General features: G+C 30.5%; 1 protein-coding gene across 4 annotated transcripts; it reads left to right on the forward strand.

The window, feature by feature from the left end:
• The first annotated feature begins 1,801 nt into the window (after positions 1-1,801).
• On the forward strand, positions 1,802-22,312 carry LOC145324205 (uncharacterized). Of its 4 annotated transcripts, none has more exons than XM_080166829.1 (10): positions 1,802-1,906; positions 2,217-2,285; positions 6,433-6,504; positions 11,019-11,071; positions 16,230-16,299; positions 17,714-17,747; positions 19,368-19,422; positions 19,988-20,039; positions 20,371-20,427; positions 20,692-22,312. In XM_080166829.1, exons 1-10 carry the CDS (start codon positions 1,838-1,840, stop codon positions 20,746-20,748), a joined length of 588 nt encoding a protein of 195 aa, XP_080022955.1. In that variant the 5' UTR covers positions 1,802-1,837; the 3' UTR covers positions 20,749-22,312. The 4 variants fall into 4 exon arrangements, with proteins under 4 accessions (XP_080022955.1, XP_080022954.1, XP_080022956.1 ...); XM_080166828.1 differs by lacking the exon at positions 17,714-17,747 and adding an exon at positions 17,797-17,830; XM_080166830.1 differs by lacking the exon at positions 17,714-17,747 and adding an exon at positions 18,300-18,333.
• Positions 22,313-23,504: the final 1,192 nt, after the last annotated feature.

A 23,504-nucleotide genomic window follows, 5' to 3' on the forward strand; every position in this document is an offset into this window, starting at 1 on the left:
AATTGCATAAAGCCGATTCAAATATATTAAATATTTCCTTATTAAGGCAGCAAAATAAAAAAAGGTGTTAAATAAAAATTATTTATATTTATTTTCTAAGCTGTATAACTTTTTAAAAAATTTTAAAACATGATTTTTGCAAAAATAGATATTTTTTCATTAAAAGGAAATATTGTTTATCAAATCAGCTGTTATCAAAGAATATATCGTTTTCTTATGTTGGGCTACGAATAGTAATTTCAAGGGATTGACAGCCGCGCACAAGCCTAAAATTCCGCAGGTGTGCAAAATAAGATTTTAATAAGGAAATTTGTCTGTTAAGAAACAAGTTTAGATTTCCAGCTTAATTTTAAAGATATAATATGACGATTTAACTGAGGCTTACCCGCGGCTGTTGAACCCTGTTAATTTGAATTAAAAACTATATATCTTTAACAGTCTTTAACCCTCAAAAGTAGGACCCCTTTCCGCATATTAACCAGTTGTACTTAGCAGCTCCGCCGCAGATGGTGGTTGGCGGGAAAACTTTTTCATGAAATTTTTTTCATGAAGCTTTAGTTTAAAATTTTTAGTTTCCAGCCTAAAATATAAGAAGTAGGATGTCCTCCTTATTGTCGGATATAATATCACATACAAATTCGTTGTTATAAAAATTAAAAAATTACATGTTTAAAATGGACGTCCGGACATTCTTGTATTGATTATAGAGTTTCTACGCTTTCTAAATTGTATCTAACTACAAAAGGAATCACCATACAAAGTTTCAAATTGATGGGAAAACTATAACATGCCATAATTAACAAAAAAGCTATCCGTTCCAGACAGACGGACGGACTGACCCTAATTATAGAAACGCACACTTTTCATAATTAGAAAAGCTTTGCTTTTAAATATATAAAATCACATTTTAATTCAATAAGTTACGACCTTTCAATTAGTGTTAATTATAAAAAGTTTAACATTTAACTTATGTAATTCAAATTATGCTATGGCTACTGCATCTGGGCCCTATTTTTTCATTTGCAAATTGAATACATGTTTGCGGGAGATAATTTAAATTTCGTCTTGGTTACCGCAAAATAATGCGGCACTGCTATGACTGTAATAAAAAAAACTCCAATGCTAATTGCCTAATAACACGTTTTTTATAATATTATTTCTATAATATATCAAATACAAACGCTATTGCATTAAAAATCTGTTATAAATTACAACAAATTAATATTATTATTTTTTTATCACTGGGAGTTATTTATATGAACATTTATGTTATGTTGTGAACATTTTAGCAGACAATTATTTATTTTAAATTTATAAAGGTAAAATTTTCAGGGATATAAAAAAAAGTTTAGATTTTTTTTCATTTTAAAAGATAATTTAATTAATTTTCAATAATCGTATTTCAATATAATATATTTTTGATAGGCAATATATTAGTCCTAAAAATTGAAAGTCGTCGTACTGATTTTAATGATAAGGTTTTTAATTTTTAAAAAAAACTTAAATATCTCTGAAGAAGGGGAAAGAAGGATTTAACTGTAAATGAAAACATGAAATATAGGCCTTAATTTTATCGCCACACTTTGCGGATTCTTGCGGAAAGGTGTGGATAGTATAATTCGCCTCTGACTCTATGTGACCATTTGCGTATGCTAGCATATTTCTTTCTGTTATTTTCTGTTATTGACTTAGCTGTGTTTATATATCCGACTTTATTAGCTAATTTAAAGACCCGATACAAAAACGGGACAGGGTCATATAGCTCATGTCCCCTCTATTCTTTTACTTTAATGAAATATTAAGATTTTCAGATAGTTAAAATTTGTATAAAATCAAAATGGCTATGCGTGTCATGAGAGAGAAAAAACATCAGAGATGGAAAAAGAATTTAGCGGATATTTTTGATGTGAGTGTTATAATAATCTTTAGTACGAAGCTCCTCTAGAATTAACTTTGTGTGTCTGTAAGTCCATAACGCTATCGGAGAAATGTAGTTTTTTCGGCTGCTATTATAGATAAACAGCTGAAAATTTTAGAGAAAATTCTTATGGCGTATGCGCTTCTAGTTTATACAATGTTTTGTCCGTCCGTCTGTCGGCCTTGCTTCCAAAAAGGTTTCGTGATTTATGATGATTTTTTTGTCAGTTTGTGAAACTATGATTTGTTGTTGCTTTGCTACTTATGGATGTTGTAATCCTTGTTTTTGTATATTTAAGGACATGGACAAGGACCAAAGTGGAACTCTCCCTCCGGACAAAATAATAGAAATCTGCAGAGTTTATAAGGTACTCTTGTTTATAGGTTCAACACGATAAGAATAATCCGTAGGGGCTTCAAGCAAAATGAGTTGCATAATAAATATTAGTAAAGAACAAGCTGAACCAATCAGAAAGTCATAAAAACGAAATTAACAAATATATGATAAAAACGCAAACTTAAAACATCTGTATAAATTTATATCCAAGTTACAAAATACAGTAGACCTATTATGGACTTAGATATTACTTACATATTAAGACTTGATTATAGAGATGCTAAAAGCTATCCGTTATGATACGACGGACTGACTAACCCTAAATGTTAAAAAAGCTTCGCTTTCGAAATACAAAAAAAACATTATTGAGTTACTCAATATTTAATGACCTCCGCCATTGTTATTATATTTTACATTAGAATAATCGATTTCTTATAATGGAATTGTATTTTGTTTATATAAGCTTAATTATTTTTATACCTTTTCAAATAGTTTATACCTTTTCCATCAATTAAAAGTTATTTTTCGCATCATATTATCGACAGATTTTCGCGGATATTAAAATAAACAATAAAATGATTACCTGTTTTGTAAGCCTTGGGGGATAACAAAACCGGTATTAATCATATAATTTATATTTAAATATTCGTTGAAAATTTCTATAATACGATGCTTTACATGATTTTTCAGAATGGCTGAGAACCAGGTCTAATTTTGCGGATATTAATCGGTTTCATGCAATCATATTTTCAAACAGATGTTTAAATTTAAAATTTAGTCGTCAGGGACTTTTTGTGTAAATTATAAACTAAACTTACAACATCCAATGTAATAGAATTGTTAAGTTTAATGTTTAAAATAAATCCTAGTTTATTTTAAAATCTCGTTAGTAAGCCATACTACATCTTTTAAATGTGGTACAAGAAAATTAGCTAAACAAATGCTTTCGCAGGGATTTACTTACAATCTAATTTAAAAAAAATATTTCGGGCCACTTATGGCGGGGGGAAGAAGTCCCGAACCCACTTTTCTTTGTGATACCCTCCCCGGAACTAGCTTTAAACCTTCCCTTTACGAAGCTACATTGTAAAGGACAACCATATCGGTTCAGCTGTTTGTGAGATCCTTAGATACAAACAGACAACCAGTTACTTGTATATAAGGATATGTAAATTTAAACATAGTATAAAGTTCTGCTTTATTATTATTTTATTTCCCATCCCTTATTCCTGTGTTAAAGCCAAGTTGGTATTACTTCCAGATGTGTATGTGTAAGGAACTATTATTCTAAAAAGTAGGTAGCCTAAATAATGCTTTTTCTTTCATATTAAGTAGCCTAGATAATGCTTTTTTTCATATATAAAAAAAATATATGCCGAATAATGTTAACCTCCCTATTAGATTAACAAAATTATGGAGTTTTAACAAAAAATAATATTATTTCTTACATTTTGATATAAAATTGACAACAAACCAATAGTCAATAGATAGTCTTTTGTCAGTCCAATAGTATAGCTGTAATATTTTTTTTTTTTTTGGTTGGGATCAGATTTATTTTATTTTAAACAAGACTTTAAAATTACAAATTATATTTGCTTTAAAGATAAATAATAAAATACAGAATGATTAAAATTTCTCCTCCCCTTGGATGTCACAAGTTAACAATTTTTAAGAGTACTTATTTGTTTCCTTGATGTGCAGTAAAAAGAAATTGCTAGTACAAACAAAGCTTGTCAGAGTCGCCAATCCTTATAGAAAAGTATCAGTATCTACATGTGTCTGTTTGTTCTGAAGGATCTTGATAACCGCTGAACCGAAATGGATCTTTGGGTATAGTCCCTTTCGTACCAACGCTCCTTAAGGGGCGTTTCTTCGTATTGTCACAGTAGCTTTTCTCTTATTTCTAGCCCCTGCGAGACAATCACCTAACCCAATAAAACCTAACCTAACCTAAAATAACCTATCAAAAGGCATTTTGAAAATACGACGAATCGCCACTTAAGGGGCGTTGCCACGAAAGGGACTATACCCGGATCTTTTCTAGGGGCGTAATCGCTAGTTTTGATAATAAAAATCTTAGATTTAAAATATTTTAATAAAAAAAACAATTATTAAAAATAAAGATTTTAGAAAAGTGAAGAAATAAAGCTGATAATTACACTGGTACCCAAAGTTTTATAAATATGTTATCTTTTGTTAGCTCAAAAACTTTGGGTACTGAATTTTTCCATTAGTTCAAAACAGGTTGCCTAGCATTTTTTTGCCAAAAGCAGCCGTTAGCTTCCAGCAGCTGAATTTAGAAAGCAATAAAATTCTTTTTCGTTTTTTTATCAAGGGAGCCTTTACTACTATGGGCACGGGCAGGTAATCGTCTGGAATATACTTATAAATATACATTTATAACGATGGTTTTTTTTCGAGAAAGTTATTTATTCTTGGCAACCTTGAGTATAAGTTCACCTCTAATGCCCTACAGAGCCATTTTCTGTCTCATCTATTTTAGTCAGGGATCTAGGGATGGCACAATGGATCTATAATTCATTGTCTTGGCTGTCTTGGACTTTTGGTACTGGAACTAATGCATCTTTTCTTATTTTTTTTTAATTTTAAAGATAATGCTATGTACGTTCAAAGCAGACCAAACTTTTGAAAATAGTCATCATGATTTTTAGCAGACAACAAAACTCATGTAGAACAAAATAATTTCAGCTGGTTTTAACCATTTTTTTTCTCAACAAATCTCATTTCATAGTTAAAAACTTATTGTGATACTTCTGTCATAAACAATTTAAAACCTTTATAATTCAAATTCCTGTTTCATGTGCTTTTTTTGTAGCAGTTTATGATGTAGGACAAAAAAGTTCCAAGGACGATTTTTATTTGTATGTTTACTTTACTTTTTAAAAAGGACTCTTTCTCATATTTGATTGTCTAAATTAGAAAAAAATTGTAAAAAGATATATTCTTTAACTTTTCCGTTAGCGAGAACTCTTAAATTGAATTGATTGCCCATTGTCTCATCCCTATATCCCTAATTTTAGCTGAGTATAAGAAAACACAGTGCAGTGGGTTAGAATATCAGATACTAGCGGCTACGCCCCTAGAGGCCTCTAGGGGGCACTTGAGGAGAGTTAAACCCCAAGACTTATTTTTTAGACTTATATTAAAAGTAAAAATTGGGGGATGGGTGATTTTTTTCTAGGGGCGATTTCTCTTCGGAGGGTGGTGATACCCTCCCCCCAAATAGTTATAAACCTTCCCGGGACCTATGAGAAGCTACCCTGTTAAGGAGAACCCGATCGGTTCAGCGGTTATCGAGATCCTTCGCTACAGACAAAAAAGCTTACTACTATATATAATAGGATTGAACATTTTTAAAATTTTAACTTATTGTCTTCTCATTTCATTGGTAATAATCATTTTACGGCAGATGAAAAGTGAACACAGTGACAAAAAAATCCAAAACTTTTGGGAATTTTAGTTTTTATATTTATTTATCTTCATATAGTATATATGCATTGAAGTTGATTGAAATTTATAACTTATGATAAAAAAATTTTACAAGTACATTAACATCAGTAAAGTTAAATTACACTGGTACCTAAAGTATAGACATTATTAGATAGCTATAATAATTTTTTTGGGTACTTTTATTGTATTTGATTTTTTTCAAGCTAGTGGTGTATCTCTTCCGTAAAAAGAGGTATAATTTCTGAAAAAAATGTCCGCACAAAAATTTTCTTTTAAAACCTTTTTCTTTTTAAAACAAGGATTGAAAGTGGTGGGTCGACTTACCTCCCTCAATTCCCTTAAGAATACTTAAAAATAATTTCCAGAATACTTATTATTTTTTTGTGATTAAGAAAGTTTTTAGTGTAATATCCTATCCAAACAAAACTATCTCAACCTTTGTCAACATAAGTATAACATGGTTTCCAGTATGGCTTCAAAACCGATTAATATCCACTGGATTAGAACCGGATCTATTGCATGCTGAAAAATTATATTAAGAATTATATTAGAGACAATTTTCCACAAACATTGAAATAAAAATCCTATAATTAATAGCATTTTCTATTTAGACCTAAGGCACCTCGGGGCTAACAAACTAATTTAAATCTTTTTTTTTGTTTTAATATCCGGGGAAAGCTGTCTATATAACTATTATTTTATTTTAGGTAGAATTAGATGAGAACAATATCAAAAAGATCGCCGACCAAAATGGAAACATAACCAAAGATAAATTTATACAGGAACTAAACCATAAATTAAGTATTGAAATAAGATCTCTTAAACTGTCAAAATGTAAGCTTTTTTAAATTCAGAGGAGGTAAAGATTGAATTTGGTAGATTTCCGATATTTTTATTTTAAGATTTTAAAGTAATCTCCGAAACCATTCACTCTCAAGCGAATCTTTTTCTATAATTAGGGTCTGTACGTCCCCCCTATTTTGTGACGCCCGCCCGTACGTACGGTTAGATCTTTTCCCTAATTTATGCATGTTGTAATTAATTGTAATATCAATTGGGCAATGATTTTTATAAAAATTAGGTACGGTTTAGAAAGCATATCAACTCTGTATCGTTACCAGAAAGTCCGTGCGTACATAATATTTTTATTCTTTTTTGACAATTTTTTATCTATTATGTATTTAAATATCTTATCCACTTGAATTTTGAACAATGATTCCTAGGACAACAAGTTAAAATATTTCATTCAAATCAATATTATGCTTATTAAGTTTAGACACTCTAAAAATGTTCATGCTAGTTGGTTCTACCTACCGTTTTATATTAGAGCTTCGCTTTTATGGATGTTTTTATCCTCGTTCTTTTTATCGAATAAGAACATTTAGTTTCTATACTAGAATAAAATCCCCTCATAAATCAGATTACAGTTATATAAATGCAGTATTAGAAGCAAAGTTACTCTTCAAGTCAATTGATTTAAGTTCTTTTTAATACAAATAAACATTAAAAATAAAGTAATATTTTTTATTTACTTAACTCTTTTTATTAGATTAAATTGAATAATTTTAAGCTAACTTTTTCAAATAAATTTCTTATAAACCTGGTATATAGGATGGAAGGACCTAAGTAAAGCTTACCTAAAATGTATAGGTCGGTTTAGTGGTAAACAAGATCTTAACGAGAAAAAAAGCAAAGCTGCTTTCTATATAATAGAATTAGTCTTGTTTTAAGTTAATTTTCCAAATAAATTGTTAAGCAAATAAGTTTTTGCAATAATTAGTTGTAATAAACCATAAATTAAATGTAATTTATTTTAACTTAAATTATTTTATTGGTTTTTATTCCTGTGTTTCTACAAATACGATTACTAAAAAATGCAAAAATTATTACAAATACCTTAAAACCTTATTACGCTATGTTCAAAATCATTCAAATGTTTCGCACCAGGTTTGCAATAATCGATATATTAATACTTGGATGTTGCACCAGATTTTCATATACTCTAATATATTGAAACTCGTAGTTGGCAAAAGTAACGATACCCCCCATTCACCCGCATTACCCCATCTCCTCCCCTCCTACTAGATGACCAATAGATAAGGTCCGTATTAGCAGTCTAAATTGACGACAAATTTCCCCCTGTCATAATATCCACCTATATTCTATTTCTATTGAAAAAGTATAGTGTCGTTTTAACTCAATTTATGGAATTGAATTTATAGACAGATCTGCTTATAAATTCTCAACATGTTAGGAAAAGTAAAAGAAAAACGATGTGAGAAGAAAAATATAGCAGGAGCTCAAATCCCTAGATAGCAAAATTTAGTGGCGTGCGGAGGAGGGGGGCGATGTTGGGGGTTGCTCTAATGGATTTTACACCAGATTATGATGTACTCTAATAAATTAAAACATGTAATAATAAAGACCAGTTTGTTCATTCAGTAGGATGGAGATTAAGGGGAATAGTTATTTTAGCCAGCTACAAGTTTCACATTATTAGCATACATGATAATCTGGTGTAAAATCCAAGTAATAATAGCTCCATAGAGATATTCTACACTTTTTAACATTCTAAACAGTTTTTTTTAAATTTTGAGTTAGTTTTTAGTTAATGTTCAACTATCTAAGTAATACTAGTACTAGTAAATAGTACTTACTAGCTTAGTAAAAGTAGTACTTAACTATATACTTCATAAAACATAAAAAAAACTGTGTCAGATTTGAATTTAAATAATTTTGACCATTTTCTGGGAGAGGGATAAATATATCAAATTTATGAACTCCTGTTATAACCCAGAAAACATATCTTGAACCTAACTTGTTAACGATAATAGTTAATAGGTATAAATCGGCTTCAAAGCCATTTTGTAATAGTTATTCATCGACTCGTATTATATAGACAGCTTTCCGCGGATATCAAAATTGCAGGATTAAAACCAGTTTTGTTAGCTTCGAGGTGCCAAAGGCCAGGGCAAACAAAACTGGTATTAATTTTATGATTTTTTTTTATACTCGTGGAATTGTGCATTTAAAACGTGTTTTTAAAGAATTGCTGAGAACCGATCCTAATCCATGGGATGGTAATCGGTTATACAGCAATATTGTAAAATTCTTACATTGTTTAATATTCTTTACTTTCCTTGACTATTGCAGAATCATAACTTTTATATTATCTTCCTCTTTTAAATTTTATCTTTTGATAGTAATACACTACATACAATTATATAAAACAAAACTTTTCTAAAATGCTCTAACAAATGTTAGTAAATTTAATAAAAGGAGCTTTTACTCATATGTTAAATTAGGTTTAAAAATTGAAAATAAGAGGCAGAGAGAGGTTGTAAAAATAACTTAAGACCATCCCAAGTCTTAAATCTACAAATAGAATAAACTAAAACTATAAAAAAACATTCGGTTCAGTAGTTACTGAGATCATAAGCATCATACAAAAATTCATAGATAAATGATAAAAATTTATTTTTTGAATCTAGTAAAAGTGTCTGACTCTGATTATGACGTAAAAAAACTTAGGCAATGAGAGGCTATTATAAATTTTACCATTGGTCAATTACAGTGTATACTGGCCTCTCATTGGCAAAAATTTTTTACGTCATGATCTGAGTCAGATACTTTTACTAGGTTCTTATTTTTTTCTTCTTTTTATGAAATTGTTTTTAAAATGTTAATTTTAAAAAATTTACTTTTTATTCATTTTTAGCCTATTGTGCTTTACTAAAGCATGCTGTAGGAATATGAATTTTTAGAATAAATCTAAAGGGATAAGACAATGTAAGATAAATTTGTATGCTAACCCAGGAGATAAACAAAATTATTGGGTGAAAAGTTTGGACACTGTTACTGCTTTTTTTTGGAAACAACCAGTAAAAAAGTAATAAAAGTACCCAAAGACTTTTGAAACAACGAATAAGAAGATAAAGTGTTTGTAAAACTTTGGGTACCAACTAGTAATTTTGTAGTACAATGATCCCTTCCTCCTTGGTTATAGTAATATATGTCAGGGTAATAGGGATAGGACAATGGACTAGTAATCTACTGAATGCTTATGTGTGGAATTAAAGAATTTAAATGGTTGGGGAATACTGGTCTGTAGATTTTTTTAGCTGCCATTGTTCTCTCCCCCCCCCCTTGATTATATGTGCAGTATGTTTAAAATTTGAATATATTACACTCTTTTCCTATATGTTTCACTGTTTTCAAAACTTACAGCTTTTATGTATTTTCAAAAAGAAATAAATGAATTCTAATAGTAATGAAGCTGATAACATGATTAGTTTAATGTAAGACAAAATAAAATTCATTTTTGGGGGTAATTTCCCACAAATTGACTTCTGGAGCACTGCAAATTTTCCTATTTACTATTTTATATGATTAAAAATAATTAGAGGGGAGGGGGGTTGTAGTTTTTGACCCGAATAGATTAGGTTAAGCTGGGTACTGGATAGCCCTGCAGGGTTAGAATGACTGCTAGAAATGAAAATTTTTCAATTGTCTTAGAATAAAAAAAATTTCGTAATTCATTTTAAACATTAGTTATTGCTGACAAATTAATAACATTATGTTCAAAATCTTTACTACAATAAACCTTTACATTTACTTTTTGTAGGACTCGGCAGTCGCACGTTATCCTCGACTAAGCCTCAAATTTAAACCATTTTGGATGCTTTGAAAATTTGAATTTAGAGTGATTGCCATATTGGGCTAGGTTTAGAATTCAAGCAAATTTTTAAAATTAAAATTTAATTGTCCTTTGATCCATACATAAACACAAAAAATCTCGAAGAACAACGGTAAATTTGATTAGTATCTAGAATTTTTTTTAAATTCGGACCAAAGACATTAAAAGAAATATGTGAAAAACAAAAAATCTGCTTGTCCTTTCATTTATAGACACATAAATCTCTTAAAAAGATGGGAACCTTAGTTTTGATACCCTTATCTATAAAACATTTTGAAAACACCAAAGATATGGAAAAAACGTAAAAATATATAACCTGCTTAAAAGCACTCTAACTGCAATGGATGTTTTAATGCAGGAATAGGTATAACCAACAAGCAAAATATATCTAAAATAATATTTGGGGTGGCAAATGGAGAGGTCGTCAATTTTACGATGTGTTGCCACCAACGACAGCTGAAAAACACGTATAGGTTTCGTGATTTTTTTCGAATTAATTTCGTTATTGGTAGAAGCTGGTTTTAATGCCTTTTAATGATGGACGGACAGATAGAATTATAGTATAGCTTCATTACTACAAATGGTTTAATTTGTTGGCAGTTTGGTTTAGACATCAAGCTATTAGATCTTACAAACAGAGACACGCAAAAGTAGGTATATTTTCAAAATCGAAGCTTTTCTATAATTAGGTTCTTTATGTACGTCCGTCCTTACGTAACGGTTAGCTATTTTCGTTAATTTAGGCAGGTATAATTATACAATCGTTCTCATAAATAATGATTCCGCTCACAAGTCCATACGATAATTCTAAACATGCTCTTAATTAACTTTTTGACAACAATTGAGTTATAGTCCATTGATCTATCCCTATGTCATTGAGTCATGAAAACCCAAGCATCTGCCAATATTCTATTTTGTGTCAGGGATCTAAAGGGATAAGACAATGGCCGGTAAATTGATGTACATATATCCCCAATGATGATACACAAAATTACTCCTTCCGTAGATTAAAATTAGTAGTTAAAAGTTCGATCTAATAAACCAAACAATTAAAATTCACTAAAGTCTCCAAAATTGTTCAGATAACGAATAAGAAAAAGTTATTATAAAACTTTGGGGACTAGTGTAATAAACAGCCCATTGTCCCCTCTTTCTCTGATTTTGTGTAGATATCTCCAAAGTATTGATATTTGCAGCAAGAAAAAATCTTCCAATAATTTTGAGGACAGAATGCAGCATCACAATCTGTCCCTTAAATAATCTTTTCTTTGCAAAGTAGTTTGATGTTTACACATCTGTTAAAAGTAAAACAGAAGCTCGCCTATAATTGTCAAATGGATATATAATACGTGTATATTGTGACGTGACGAGGCATTTTTTGTTTTCTCATTAGGATATATAAGTTGGAAGGAATTTTAATGTTAGAGCGAGATTTAAAATCTTCATAAAATTTTAAGGATTTTTTTTATAAAATTCGTTTTTTGTATAATTCTTTATCTAAAAGCGGAAATACGATTTAAGTTCATAAATTTTGACCAATAGGATAGGTGGATTGGATTCTTTGGTGTAGTTCTTCATAATCAAAACTGAAGGGAACAAATTTATGGTCATTTTTATCAATTGCTTTGCTAAGGTCACATAATTTCAGTATTCAATAAATCACAGATATTGTTGTTTAAAAAAAACTTTATAAAAACAAATATTTTAGTATGTTAAATAGGTGTAAGATTGAAATTTTCTCAAAAAATATGATTCTCTGGATTTTCTTGTTGCCAGAAATAAAATCTACGCATCTTTTTTAGCTAGATGGCATTGGTATAGTTAAGATTGGAAATTGAAGTGAAAATTTATAAAGTATAGAACTGTGGAAAAATTAAAGTAAAAGACTAGAGGGGGCAGGGTTTATATAACACTATATTCACGGGGGGAGGACAATGTGCCGACTTTCAATTGGGTCTTTTAATATCAGCCACTAGCATCAGAAATATTAATAGAGCCAAGTCACTACAAAAATGCAGAAAGGTAATTGTTTGGGTTATACATCTATACTTAACATTTATTGTGGAGAGGATTCCAGTAAACCTATAAAGTATTGATGGTCTTGAGAAGAAAAACATGATCATGAAATGAAACTATGAATAATAGATTAGTTTCCAGATTATATTATAAAAAGTATATCAATAACATCCTCCGATATTTCCAATTTTTATAATAAAAATAAACAGAACAATAGATATAGGTTTTTTTTTATCAATTTAGCCTGCTAATGGAACTCACTAATTGTTCAGTTTGTCAATCCAATAGGAGGGAATATGGTGGAATGGGAGTTTTCTTACTTTAGCCAGTTGCGAGCATCACTTTATCAGAGTGCATTAAAATATAGTGCATCATCCAAGTGATGATATAACGATTTCCGGATTTCAAGAACACTTGAAATAAGTTCCAAGGGAAATAAAAATAGACCAATACATTATGAGGCCTTCTGCTTTTTGAAAGGGTATCTCCTGGAAGGAAAGGAACAGTGTTTAGGAATAAATGTTTTATAAACACGCTCTCTCATTCGTTGATTAAAACTTAGGACCTTTATTAAATCCCAATTGGTTAGCTTTTCAACTAGAAGTGACTAAACTTTTCAACAAACTATTTTAATAGAAATTTCTGTTGCAGGTTTTAGGCTATTTAGCCCAATCTTTCTAGATAATATGTATTTCTTTTATCTAAGTTAAAGACGAAGCCGTTATAATATTACATACAAAGCATTTTTCTTAGTCAGTTAAGATTTACAAATTACACAAAATGAAACTTTCCCTTTTGTTCACAACTTGTTCATTTATTATTTAGACATAAAAAAAAGTTATGTTTCATGACAAGACTAAAATACATTTTTAGATAATGTGTAAAAGTTTTGAAAAGACAGTATTAAAAAGAAAATTACTTCATATATTATTCAAATAAATCTCAACTCTCTATTTTTAAACAAAATTATTATTTCTTAAAATAAAATTAAATTTATATTCATTTTTAATACTATTTTGTCTTTTTTGTTTGTCCTCGAAACAGGAAGTCCAAAAAGTTTCTTTGTAAAGTCTAATGTTTTTTTTTTAATTCTCTATGATACTTATTGTCCGTCTATCGGTCTGTCTTTTGGACAGTTTGTCATTTGCTTAGCTGCTTTACAAGATAGATATCTGAAATTTCTTGTTCAACTCTATATTCCATTAATGTAAATTTTGTATGTCTACATATGAGCCAACGATAAATATTTTCTCCTTGTTGTACTAAATTAATGAAAAGAGTCTAGAATACATTATCTTTATATAAAAGAAACAGTAAATCTGTCTGTGTGTGTGTGTACCGAAGAATCTCGCTTACCGCTGTACCAGAATGATTTTTCTTTAAAGTACTGTACATTCTTGTTGGTACTGCAAATATTTATAACTATTAGGGTAGGGGTACCACAACCCTCCTTAGATCAGTCACCCCCTAGAAATACCCTCCCTTAAAAATAAAATTTATTGGAAGCTTTAAATAGGTCCATATTATTTTAAATTTAAAACTTGAGATGGTTTAAGTTCATTTTTTCTGCTCTTCCCTTTCCCCTAAGAATAAAAAAGCCCCTAGATGCTAGGGGCACAACCGCTAGTATGGTTATACAGTAGTAAACATTAATTTAAAAAGGAATTGTTCTATATTAATGGCTATACCATTTAAATGGAAACATAAATAAAACAGTCTGAAAATCTCATAAAACTACTGTCAAATGTATAATTTATGTTTCAATCCTTAAAATTAATGAGTTTCGACTTGAATAAAAATGTAAATAACCCCAGTTTGACTTTGTATTAAGCTTAACATTACAATAGATATAGTATGAAGGTCTAGATGATCAAACTGGCCCCATAATCCGTCAAACTTAAAATGTAAATACTTTTTTTTCCTTTTCATTCATTCCATGAAATAATTTCCAGAAAGCTAAACTTATTCTAAGAAATTCATCAATTAAAAGCTGACTTATAATATGTTTTGTCTTATGCTTCACATTATATACAAAGAAAGAAATTTTTGCATGATATACTCTACCAAAGCATTATTTAACTCATTAACGAAATTAAAAAATAACTGCCCGTGCCCTTTCGTAAACAAATCTGTTAGCTTCCTAACTAATAATTAGACCGGATTATTCGTCCATTATTTTCCTTTTGGCTGATTTAGACAGTAATTATCTAGATTATATCTATTAACCAAACACTACATACATGTATAAAATGTGTACATTGGGGGAAAACCATAAAATGATAAAATCTAAACAAAGCTTTTACAAACTATGCAGGGAAAAATGAAAATATAAAATATCATAAATGTATTGTCATCAAACTAAAATTAATTTTTCTATGATTGTTCTAATATGTAATCCTATAATAAGCTCTATTATAAAGTAGTAAGTTTTTTTTGTATGAAGTTAAATATCTCGGAAACTGCTGGATCAAACAAATTATATTTTTCAGGGAAGCTTTGAATAGTTTTGGCTATTTTTCTGACCTCCTTCCTCCTCCCCTAGAGTCGAGGAACGATGTAACTAGTAAATAATAAATATGATGTAAAAAAAATTTTCAGAAAACTTTTTTACCTATTTCTAAGTTTATTTCATGTCATTAGATATTCATTTCCCCCACAACCATTGAGGTTATGAGGTATTGTCATGAAATAGAAAATAATAAAGCCATGCATTTACTTAATACTTACCTATGAAATAGATTGAAATATGGAAACTCATGTTTTGTGAACAGGATTATTAGAGCGGGAGTGTAAATATGTCTAAAATGTCAAAAAAGTTTATAGGTATGTGTTTTTATTAATATGAATTATGAAAATTTAATTTTAACAGCATTTCTAATTACATAACCTTTTATAAAGATGCGATGCATCTCTACAATTCTTCAAATCAAAAAGAAAAAAAGAAACGTTAAATATCTTATTCAGATTCTTCAAAAATAGACTTTTTGTATGTATTATTTACTGATTTGTGTTTTTTCCTTTACAGGACGATTGAGAATGATAACCTTGGATATTGAAATATATATATGGCCTGTACAAAGATGTTAGTTTGATAAAGTAGTCTTGGGTTGAGATGGATCAATAGCTTTTAAAACAAGATTATTAAATCACCGGCTGCACCCCTAATGCAATTGGTATTAGGACACTTAAATCCTTTCCCTTAATTTAAATTAAAAATGATATTTTTTAGGGAAGGGGGAGGTAAGTTTTTTCGAGGGGTGATTTATCGAGATTATAGAGCTAGCAGCTTAACGCTTATCATCTAAGTATATTCGAAGGGGAAGGGATGGGCTTAAACAGCATAAAACCATGCTAAAAAAATAAACCTCAAAAAATATACTAAAACTATCCCAGGGCATATACAAAGCTTCCTTGAAATCAAGAACTCACTAGTTTAATAATTATCAAAAAATTTAGCTCCAGTCCAAAGACTTAACTGCTTTACATAAAAGAAATAGTACAGTAAAGATTATAGTAAAACACTAGACGGGGAAGGCGGTCAAATAACTGTATGTCCCCATCCCAAGGACCATGTGCAGACTCTCAGTTAGGTCTTTAAAAATCAAACCAATAGTGTAGGAAATATTGACTCAGCCAAGTAGAAGAAAACACTTTGCTAGCAGACGAAATAGGTCAATGGAAAAAGGAAGCAGGTAGTTATCTGTACATACATCTATACTTTAGATCTGTTCAGTAAAGAACAAGAATAATAAATTTCAAAACCTTTTAATTTTACATTTTTTTTGTATTTAGAGAGGAAGAGCCATCCAAATATTCTGTACAAAGAAAAGCCCAACAAGCACAACATAAATCTGGTAGAAAGGTGGGTAAATATTACTATTTGTACGGTTCAGATAGCCTCTAGTGGCACTTGAGGTGAGGTAGGTAAGGGGGAGGAAGTCGAACTCCAAAAGATTCAATTCTAGTTTTTAAAAATAAAAGATAATATTGGATAGGAGGGGCGTTTCTCTTGAGAGGGTGGTGTTAACCCCCCCTAAAATAGTTGTTAACCTTCCCCGGACCTCTGAAAAGTTAAAACTGGAAAGATGAAACATATCTGGTTAGTTGTTAGAGAAAGATACTTCGGTACATTCAGACACACATACAGACATCCTGTTATATAATCATTTAAATTTGTATTAAATGCTTTGTTAAGTTCAAAGTGCATCTAATAACGTCATAGCCATCTTAATAAGATTTACAAGTAATTATGATATACGTGGATATAAACAGGGGAAAATATGAACCTCATTTATTGGTCAGTTTGTTTATATAGAAAGATGAAAGGGAATGGGGTAAAATAGGTGGGTATCATTATTTTAGCCAACTTAGATTATTACTTTATTAGAGTACATGAAATCTGATGTAATATCCAATTAAAAAATATATTTATTATGCGCAAGCAACAATAAATATCTAAAAGTTAAATCCAACCATTTTTACATAAAATCTAGTTGACCATTTTCATTGCAGATAGTCAATAAACATACTCTCTATATGCATACAGATTATATTTATGGCAAGAATAGGTATAATCTGGGAAACTAAAAAAATTCTAAATATATTTAAAAGAATCGTGCCAATTTGTTAGATCTTTTTTCTGTTCTTCTTTTGCTTTAACATTTAGAAATATTATTAAGCAAAGGTACTTCACAAGTCACATGATTTTAACCTACTATTTTGCAAAATTACTTCAATAATTTTGGCCTGAAAAATTATTGAAAATGCAAATGATCATAAAGCATTGAAAAAATTGATGATAGCAGCTTATAATGCCTATACAGAAATGACGTTATAAAATACAATTGACCAATGATAGGTCAGTAAATATTGTAATTGACTAATGGTAAAATGTATACTGGCCTATCATTGGTCATTTGTATTGCATGGAAAAATAAATATTTTAATTAAAAAGGTTTTGTGATATTGATAGTTGTTAAAATTAATTTTTTAGATAATATTTTTTTCTTGAGAAAATGTGTCCCCATGTGAATAGGTAGAGCTGGAATATAAAGTTATTGTCATCGTGCCAATACAAAATGGGAACTATGCAATATTTTATGCAATATCTACTAGGTATCGTATAAGGATATAGAATACGTGGATATATTCACAGGGGAAATGTTTATCATTCATTTAGCCTGCTAAACCTCATTTATTGGTCCGTTCGGTGTAGCTGTTTAGGAGGTAATAAGTAAATATAGAGGATGACTATCAACTTATTATAATATTTCTAGGATGGTGGTAGTGGACTTTGTAGCTGTTTAGGAGGTAATAAGTAACTATAGAGGATGACTATCAACTTATTATAATATTCTAGGATGGTGGTAGTGGGCTGTGTAGCTGTTTAGGAGGTAATAAATAAATATAGAGGATGACTATCAACTAATTATAATATTCTAGGATGTTGGTAGTGGACTGTGTAGCTGTTTAGGATGTAATAAGTAAATATAGAGGATGACTATCAACTTATTATAATATTTCTAGGATAGTGGTAGTGGGCTTTGTAGCTGTTTAGGAGGTAATAAGTAACTGTAGAGGATGACTATCAACTTATTATAATATTTCTAGGATGGTGGTAGTGGGCTTTATAGCTGCTTAGGAGGTAATAAGTAAATATAGAGGATGACTATCAACTTATTATAATATTTCTAGGATGGTGGTAGTGGGCTATGTAGCTGTTTAGGAGGTAATAAGTAACTATAGAGGATGACTATCAACTTATTATAATATTTCTAGGATGGTGGTAGTGGGCTTTATAGCTGTTTAGGAGGTAATAAGTAAATATAGAGGATGACTATCAACTTATTATAATATTTCTAGGATGGTGGTAGTGGGCTATGTAGCTGTTTAGGAGGTAATAAGTAAATATAGAGGATGACTATTAGGGTGGGTTGATTTTGGAATTTCACATTAGTAGACATTTTCAAGGGTTACTAGGCCTATATAAAACCCTGTAAAACTTGAAAGAGGTTTTTTAATCCAAAAGCAACGGGCGCGCGGGGGGTATAAAATGTGCCCGCCCCCTTATAAAACCAAAAATTGAAATTCCTTCAAACACAGGCATGTTGCATATCAAAATGACCGCATTGAAATGCTGATTACAGATCTGAAAATCATTTTGAAAAATATTGATTCAGTATGAAATGATTTTCAAATAACCTAGTAAAATGATCAATTTTGACTAAATCAGCTGTTTTAAGGTACTTAATGAGATCTTATTCGAACTAGGAGCAATATTTTTCAAAACGGTTTTCAGATTCGTAATAAGCATTTCAATGCGGTCATTTTGATATGCAACATGCCTGTGTCTGAAGGAATTTAAATTTTTGGTTTTATAAGGAGGTGGGTACTATTTATACCCCCCGCGCGCCGGCAGCTATAAGAGCTAAGTCACTTTTGAAACTTGAATGGGGCTTATCATACATATAAATGACTTCCACAACTTATGATAACAGTAAAATCTAAAAAAAAGGGTGAAATGGGCCCACCCTAATGACTATCAACTTATTAATATTTCTAGGATGGTGGTAGTGGGCTTTGTAGCTGTTTAGGAGGTAATAAGTAACTGTAGAGGATAACTATCAACTTATTAATATTTCTAGGATGTTGGTAGTGGGCTTTATAGCTGCTTAGGAGGTAATAAGTAAATATAGAGGATGACTATCAGCTTATTATAATATTTCTAGGATGGTGGTAGTGGACTGTGTAGCTGTTTAGGATGTAATAAGTAAATATAGAGGATGACTATCAACTTATTATAATATTTCTAGGATGGTGGTAGTGGGCTATGTAGCTGTTTAGGAGGTAATAAGTAACTATAGAGGATGACTATCAACTTATTATAATATTTCTAGGATGGTGGTAGTGGGCTTTGTAGCTGTTTAGGAGGTAATAAGGAACCAGAAGATGACCCTCAACCTGATAGAATAGAAATTGCATTCAGGTAAAAGCAGGGAGGGAGGGGCCATTGGACTGTTTTTAACACTAGTACCCAAAGTTTTAAAATTCAGCTTATAACAACATTGAAATCTATGCGTCATTTTCAGCTGTCGTTGGGGAGCAACGCATAGTGGAATTGACGATCTTTTCTCTGCCCCCAAAGTATTGATTTAGATTTATTTCGCTTGTTGGCTATACCTTATTCCTGTATATAATCACGTTTTCTTATTGGTTGGCTAAAAACAATGTGTATTATAAATTTTGATCGGTTGGGTTATTAAGATAAGTGTAAAAACATTTCAACCAATAGTCTTAATAGCACAAACTTATGATCTAGTTGTCCGAATTAAACTATGTATCTTGACTGTAGGGCTCGGCAGCCTCCTGTAAGCCTTAGGGAAATCAACCTTTTACAATTTTAAACTCAGCTGGAAATTTAAATCTCATCCAATCATGGCAATCCCTAATTTCTAATATTTTTTCAAAGCATCCTAACAGGTCTAAATTTGAGGCTTATTCGTGGCTGACGCGCGACTGCCGAGCCCTGCTTGACTGATCTTGTTTCGTAGGAAATTTGACAAGGATGGAGATGGGTATTTGGACTGGAATGAATTTAGCGAGGTAATTTTTCTTTATATGGAACACTGGTGGCTCCTCTGAGGTAAAGAGGGGGAGTCTATATCCCCATATTTTAGAAAAAAAGAATAGGGGGGGGAGCATTTTTTCCGGCAAGTGGTGCCCAATGCCCCCTCCCCCCAGGTAATAGCTGAAAACCATCAGAGGACCAGTAGGTATATTTCCTGGGCTAGAAGCAGTTACCGAGATCTTAGGCTTGACCCATATTTCATAACAGGTTTGGTAAATATATTTTATGAATAGGACGGACTGATTCTAATTGTAGAAAAGCTTCTCTATTAAAAACCAACGAATGACGATAATTTTTTTTTTCTAGGCAACTAAATCCATGTCTCCGGAGCAAGCAAGAAGAATATTTGAAAAATGTGACAAGGTATGGTAGAATATCCCCGAAGAAAGGGGGCATTTGGCTGTTTATTAAACTAGTCCCAAAGGTTGTATTAAAACATTTTCTTATTCGTTGAGTTTTCAACCACTATATAATTGTAATCTATAAGAGGGGCAATTAATAAAACACCAATAGGGACATACATTAATTCAAAAATAGATTGGGTTGAAAAATTGACAGAATTCAAACATTCTAACCAATAATTTTGCTCTACATGACAATTTTGTATTAATACTTCTGCTTTATCAGGCGGGTGATAACAGAATTAGTTTGGAAGAGTTTCGTCTGACTGCCGCTGGTCAATAAACAAGAACGAGACATGATCACTGCAACACACACCAGCAATTCCAACCAATTATTTTTAGTAGCAAAGCAATACGATTCACTTTATCGGTTTGTCTGTCAGTATTTCAGTCTGGAACGCTATCGGGAAAAATGTATATAAAATTCAATTTGTACAACTTTTAAAAATCAAAGAAAAGAATTAAAAGAAAGTGTTATTTTTGCTATATTCTTAGAAGTAGTTGATTCACCCCTAGCCTTTAGGAGAAGGGCGAAGGAGGTCAGGGAAATAAACAAAAACCACCGTAAGACATTATAAAGCTTCCCTTAAAAGTCAATAAATTCAGACCATAATTCTAAAAAAAAATTTAACTTTAGATAAAAATAAACTAAATACTTTGTTTTATAGAACTATTTAACATTCGATTTCGAAAGTTTGTTTCACTTTCGCTGCCTCTCTAAAGCTTTGCTGCTATAGGATATATTTGTTCTTATATATATTTACTGCACGACATACTTTTACCATTTCTTGGTGCTTTCACTTGAAGAACATATTGCGCATTGATAAGCATCTTGTTTTCAAAAAATGAAATAAAAGGGTATTTTTCCCTCCTATGCCTGGTCCCTGCAAGGATGCCTTTACCAGTACCCAAAATAACCTAACCTAACAGGAACAAAATAAAAACTCTCCCATTATTTTATTTCAAAAATAAGGAGCTTCAGTGCACTACAAGGTACTCTGTGTGAAAGTTTTCATTTATTGTTTACTTTAAGATTGTGTCCTTAAAAAATGAGCTTCCTTTCTGATACTAACTAATAGTTTTATTTATTTTTTAAATTTAGCCTAGACTAACTTTTAAAATAATTTTCATAAAACTATCAAGTACTACTCAATTTACTCCTTTAATTAAAAAATGATAAATATCGTTATGCTTCTTAAATTTTTGTTTATAAACCTAAAGTGATAAAATCAAGGTTGACAACATCCTTAAAAGAGAAGGGTCCCAATCATACATAGTTATTAAGCTACCTGTGCCTTTTTCATATTAGAAAAAAAAGATTACTGTAATTTTGATTTCTCAAATTCGATAATTAATGACCAAGACGCACAACATTTCATTTTGACAGCCACGCATACATCTTACTACTTAAGCAGACATAAACGTTAGACATGCCACAAGAGGAGAAAAGCTTCGCTATTAACAAATGTATTATATAAAGGACAAGTTTTACTTTTAAGTAGGTACCAATGCATATTTCTAAAATTTAAAAGGAAAGGTCTTTTAAAAGATATCTATAAAAAATTTGAGTGTATTTTTATTTTGACAATCTTATTATGAAATTTATCCATGACTAAAAAGCTTCTTTTAAATGAAACATTTTACTGTAAATATCTGCTAAAAATCATTTTCGTATAATATTTAGTTGTAAGAAAAGTAGATAATAGTTTATTTTTTATTTCAAAAAACCCCCTCTCATCACAAAAAAATTGCTGTTTAATTTTATATTTTCAAGAATATTATATGTATATCATTATCATGAATTTAGTTTAAATGTATATCATAGGAAAATATATCATTTATGTCAAGATTTTATTTTATTATTGCGAAGATACTCTATAGTTTATGTGAAATCTGTACTGTAAAACAAGGGGATGACTAGAAACTTATTAGATATTTAGGAACATGAACTAATTGTACAAAAAGGTCGATACGAAAAAATTAATACCTCTTATTTTCTCATTCATTCTAAAATTTAATCGATAGTATATACTATATATTATTGAGGTACTTAGGGGGGAGGGGAGTCAACCATCTTCTTTCAAATTTTTTTTCGTGGCAACGCACCTCAAGGGGCGTTTCGTATTTTTTTTCCCCTAAATATCACATAACCTAAAATAACCTATCAAAAGCCATTTAGAAAATACGACGAATCGCCCCTTAAAGGGCGTTGCCTCGAAAGGGGCTATACCCGAAATTTTTTTGGGGGGGGAGAAGATATTTTCTCGTATTCATTCGAATCCGGTGGATAGGAACCGGTTCTCATCCATACGAAAAAACTATGTCTAGCATCGTATTATATCCAGCTTTCTACGAATATAGAAATGTACAATAATAAGATTAAAACCAGTTTTTTTAGCCGGTGCCTTCGGCACCTCGGGGCTATAAAAAACTAGTTTTAATCTCATAATTGTACTTTCTATATCCGCGGAAAGCCGTTTATAATACGATGCGAGAAATATCTATTATCTAGTGGCGATTTCACCCGGGATGGTGGAGTTATTTAGGATGACCAATGCGGTTCAGCGAGATTCTTCAATACACACTAACAGACATCATGTTATTTTTATAATGTCAAACGTAATTAGGTACTTATCCCAGTTGTAGAATAGCTGCAATCTTTACAATATGGGTAGAAAAATTTAAATAAAAATCTTCTAAAATTGTTGATAAAAAATCTTTTAAAATATGTCCATTTTATATTTGTAGTCAATACTATAGTCATTAATAGAAATAATATGCAATTATGATTTAACAATAGAACAAATAAGTTTACATTACAATGTATATATTTTTAATCTGCTTTACGTAGGTATACATTATTTAATAAATGTTATTTTGAAAGCTCTTACATGTTAACGGTTCAGCTAACTTTCTTAGTTTGATCATGTAATAAAGACATAGAATTGTTAATTTTCGTAATTAAAACATGCAGATAAAGACATGCAATCAAAGATATAATTAAAAAGTACCTAATTAGATTTTTATTTGTTTTGGTTA

Source organism: Acartia tonsa, chromosome 7 (assembly GCF_053477335.1).
Source record: "Acartia tonsa isolate MP-2025a chromosome 7, ASM5347733v1, whole genome shotgun sequence".
In the NCBI taxonomy this organism is placed as follows: domain Eukaryota; kingdom Metazoa; phylum Arthropoda; class Copepoda; order Calanoida; family Acartiidae; genus Acartia; species Acartia tonsa.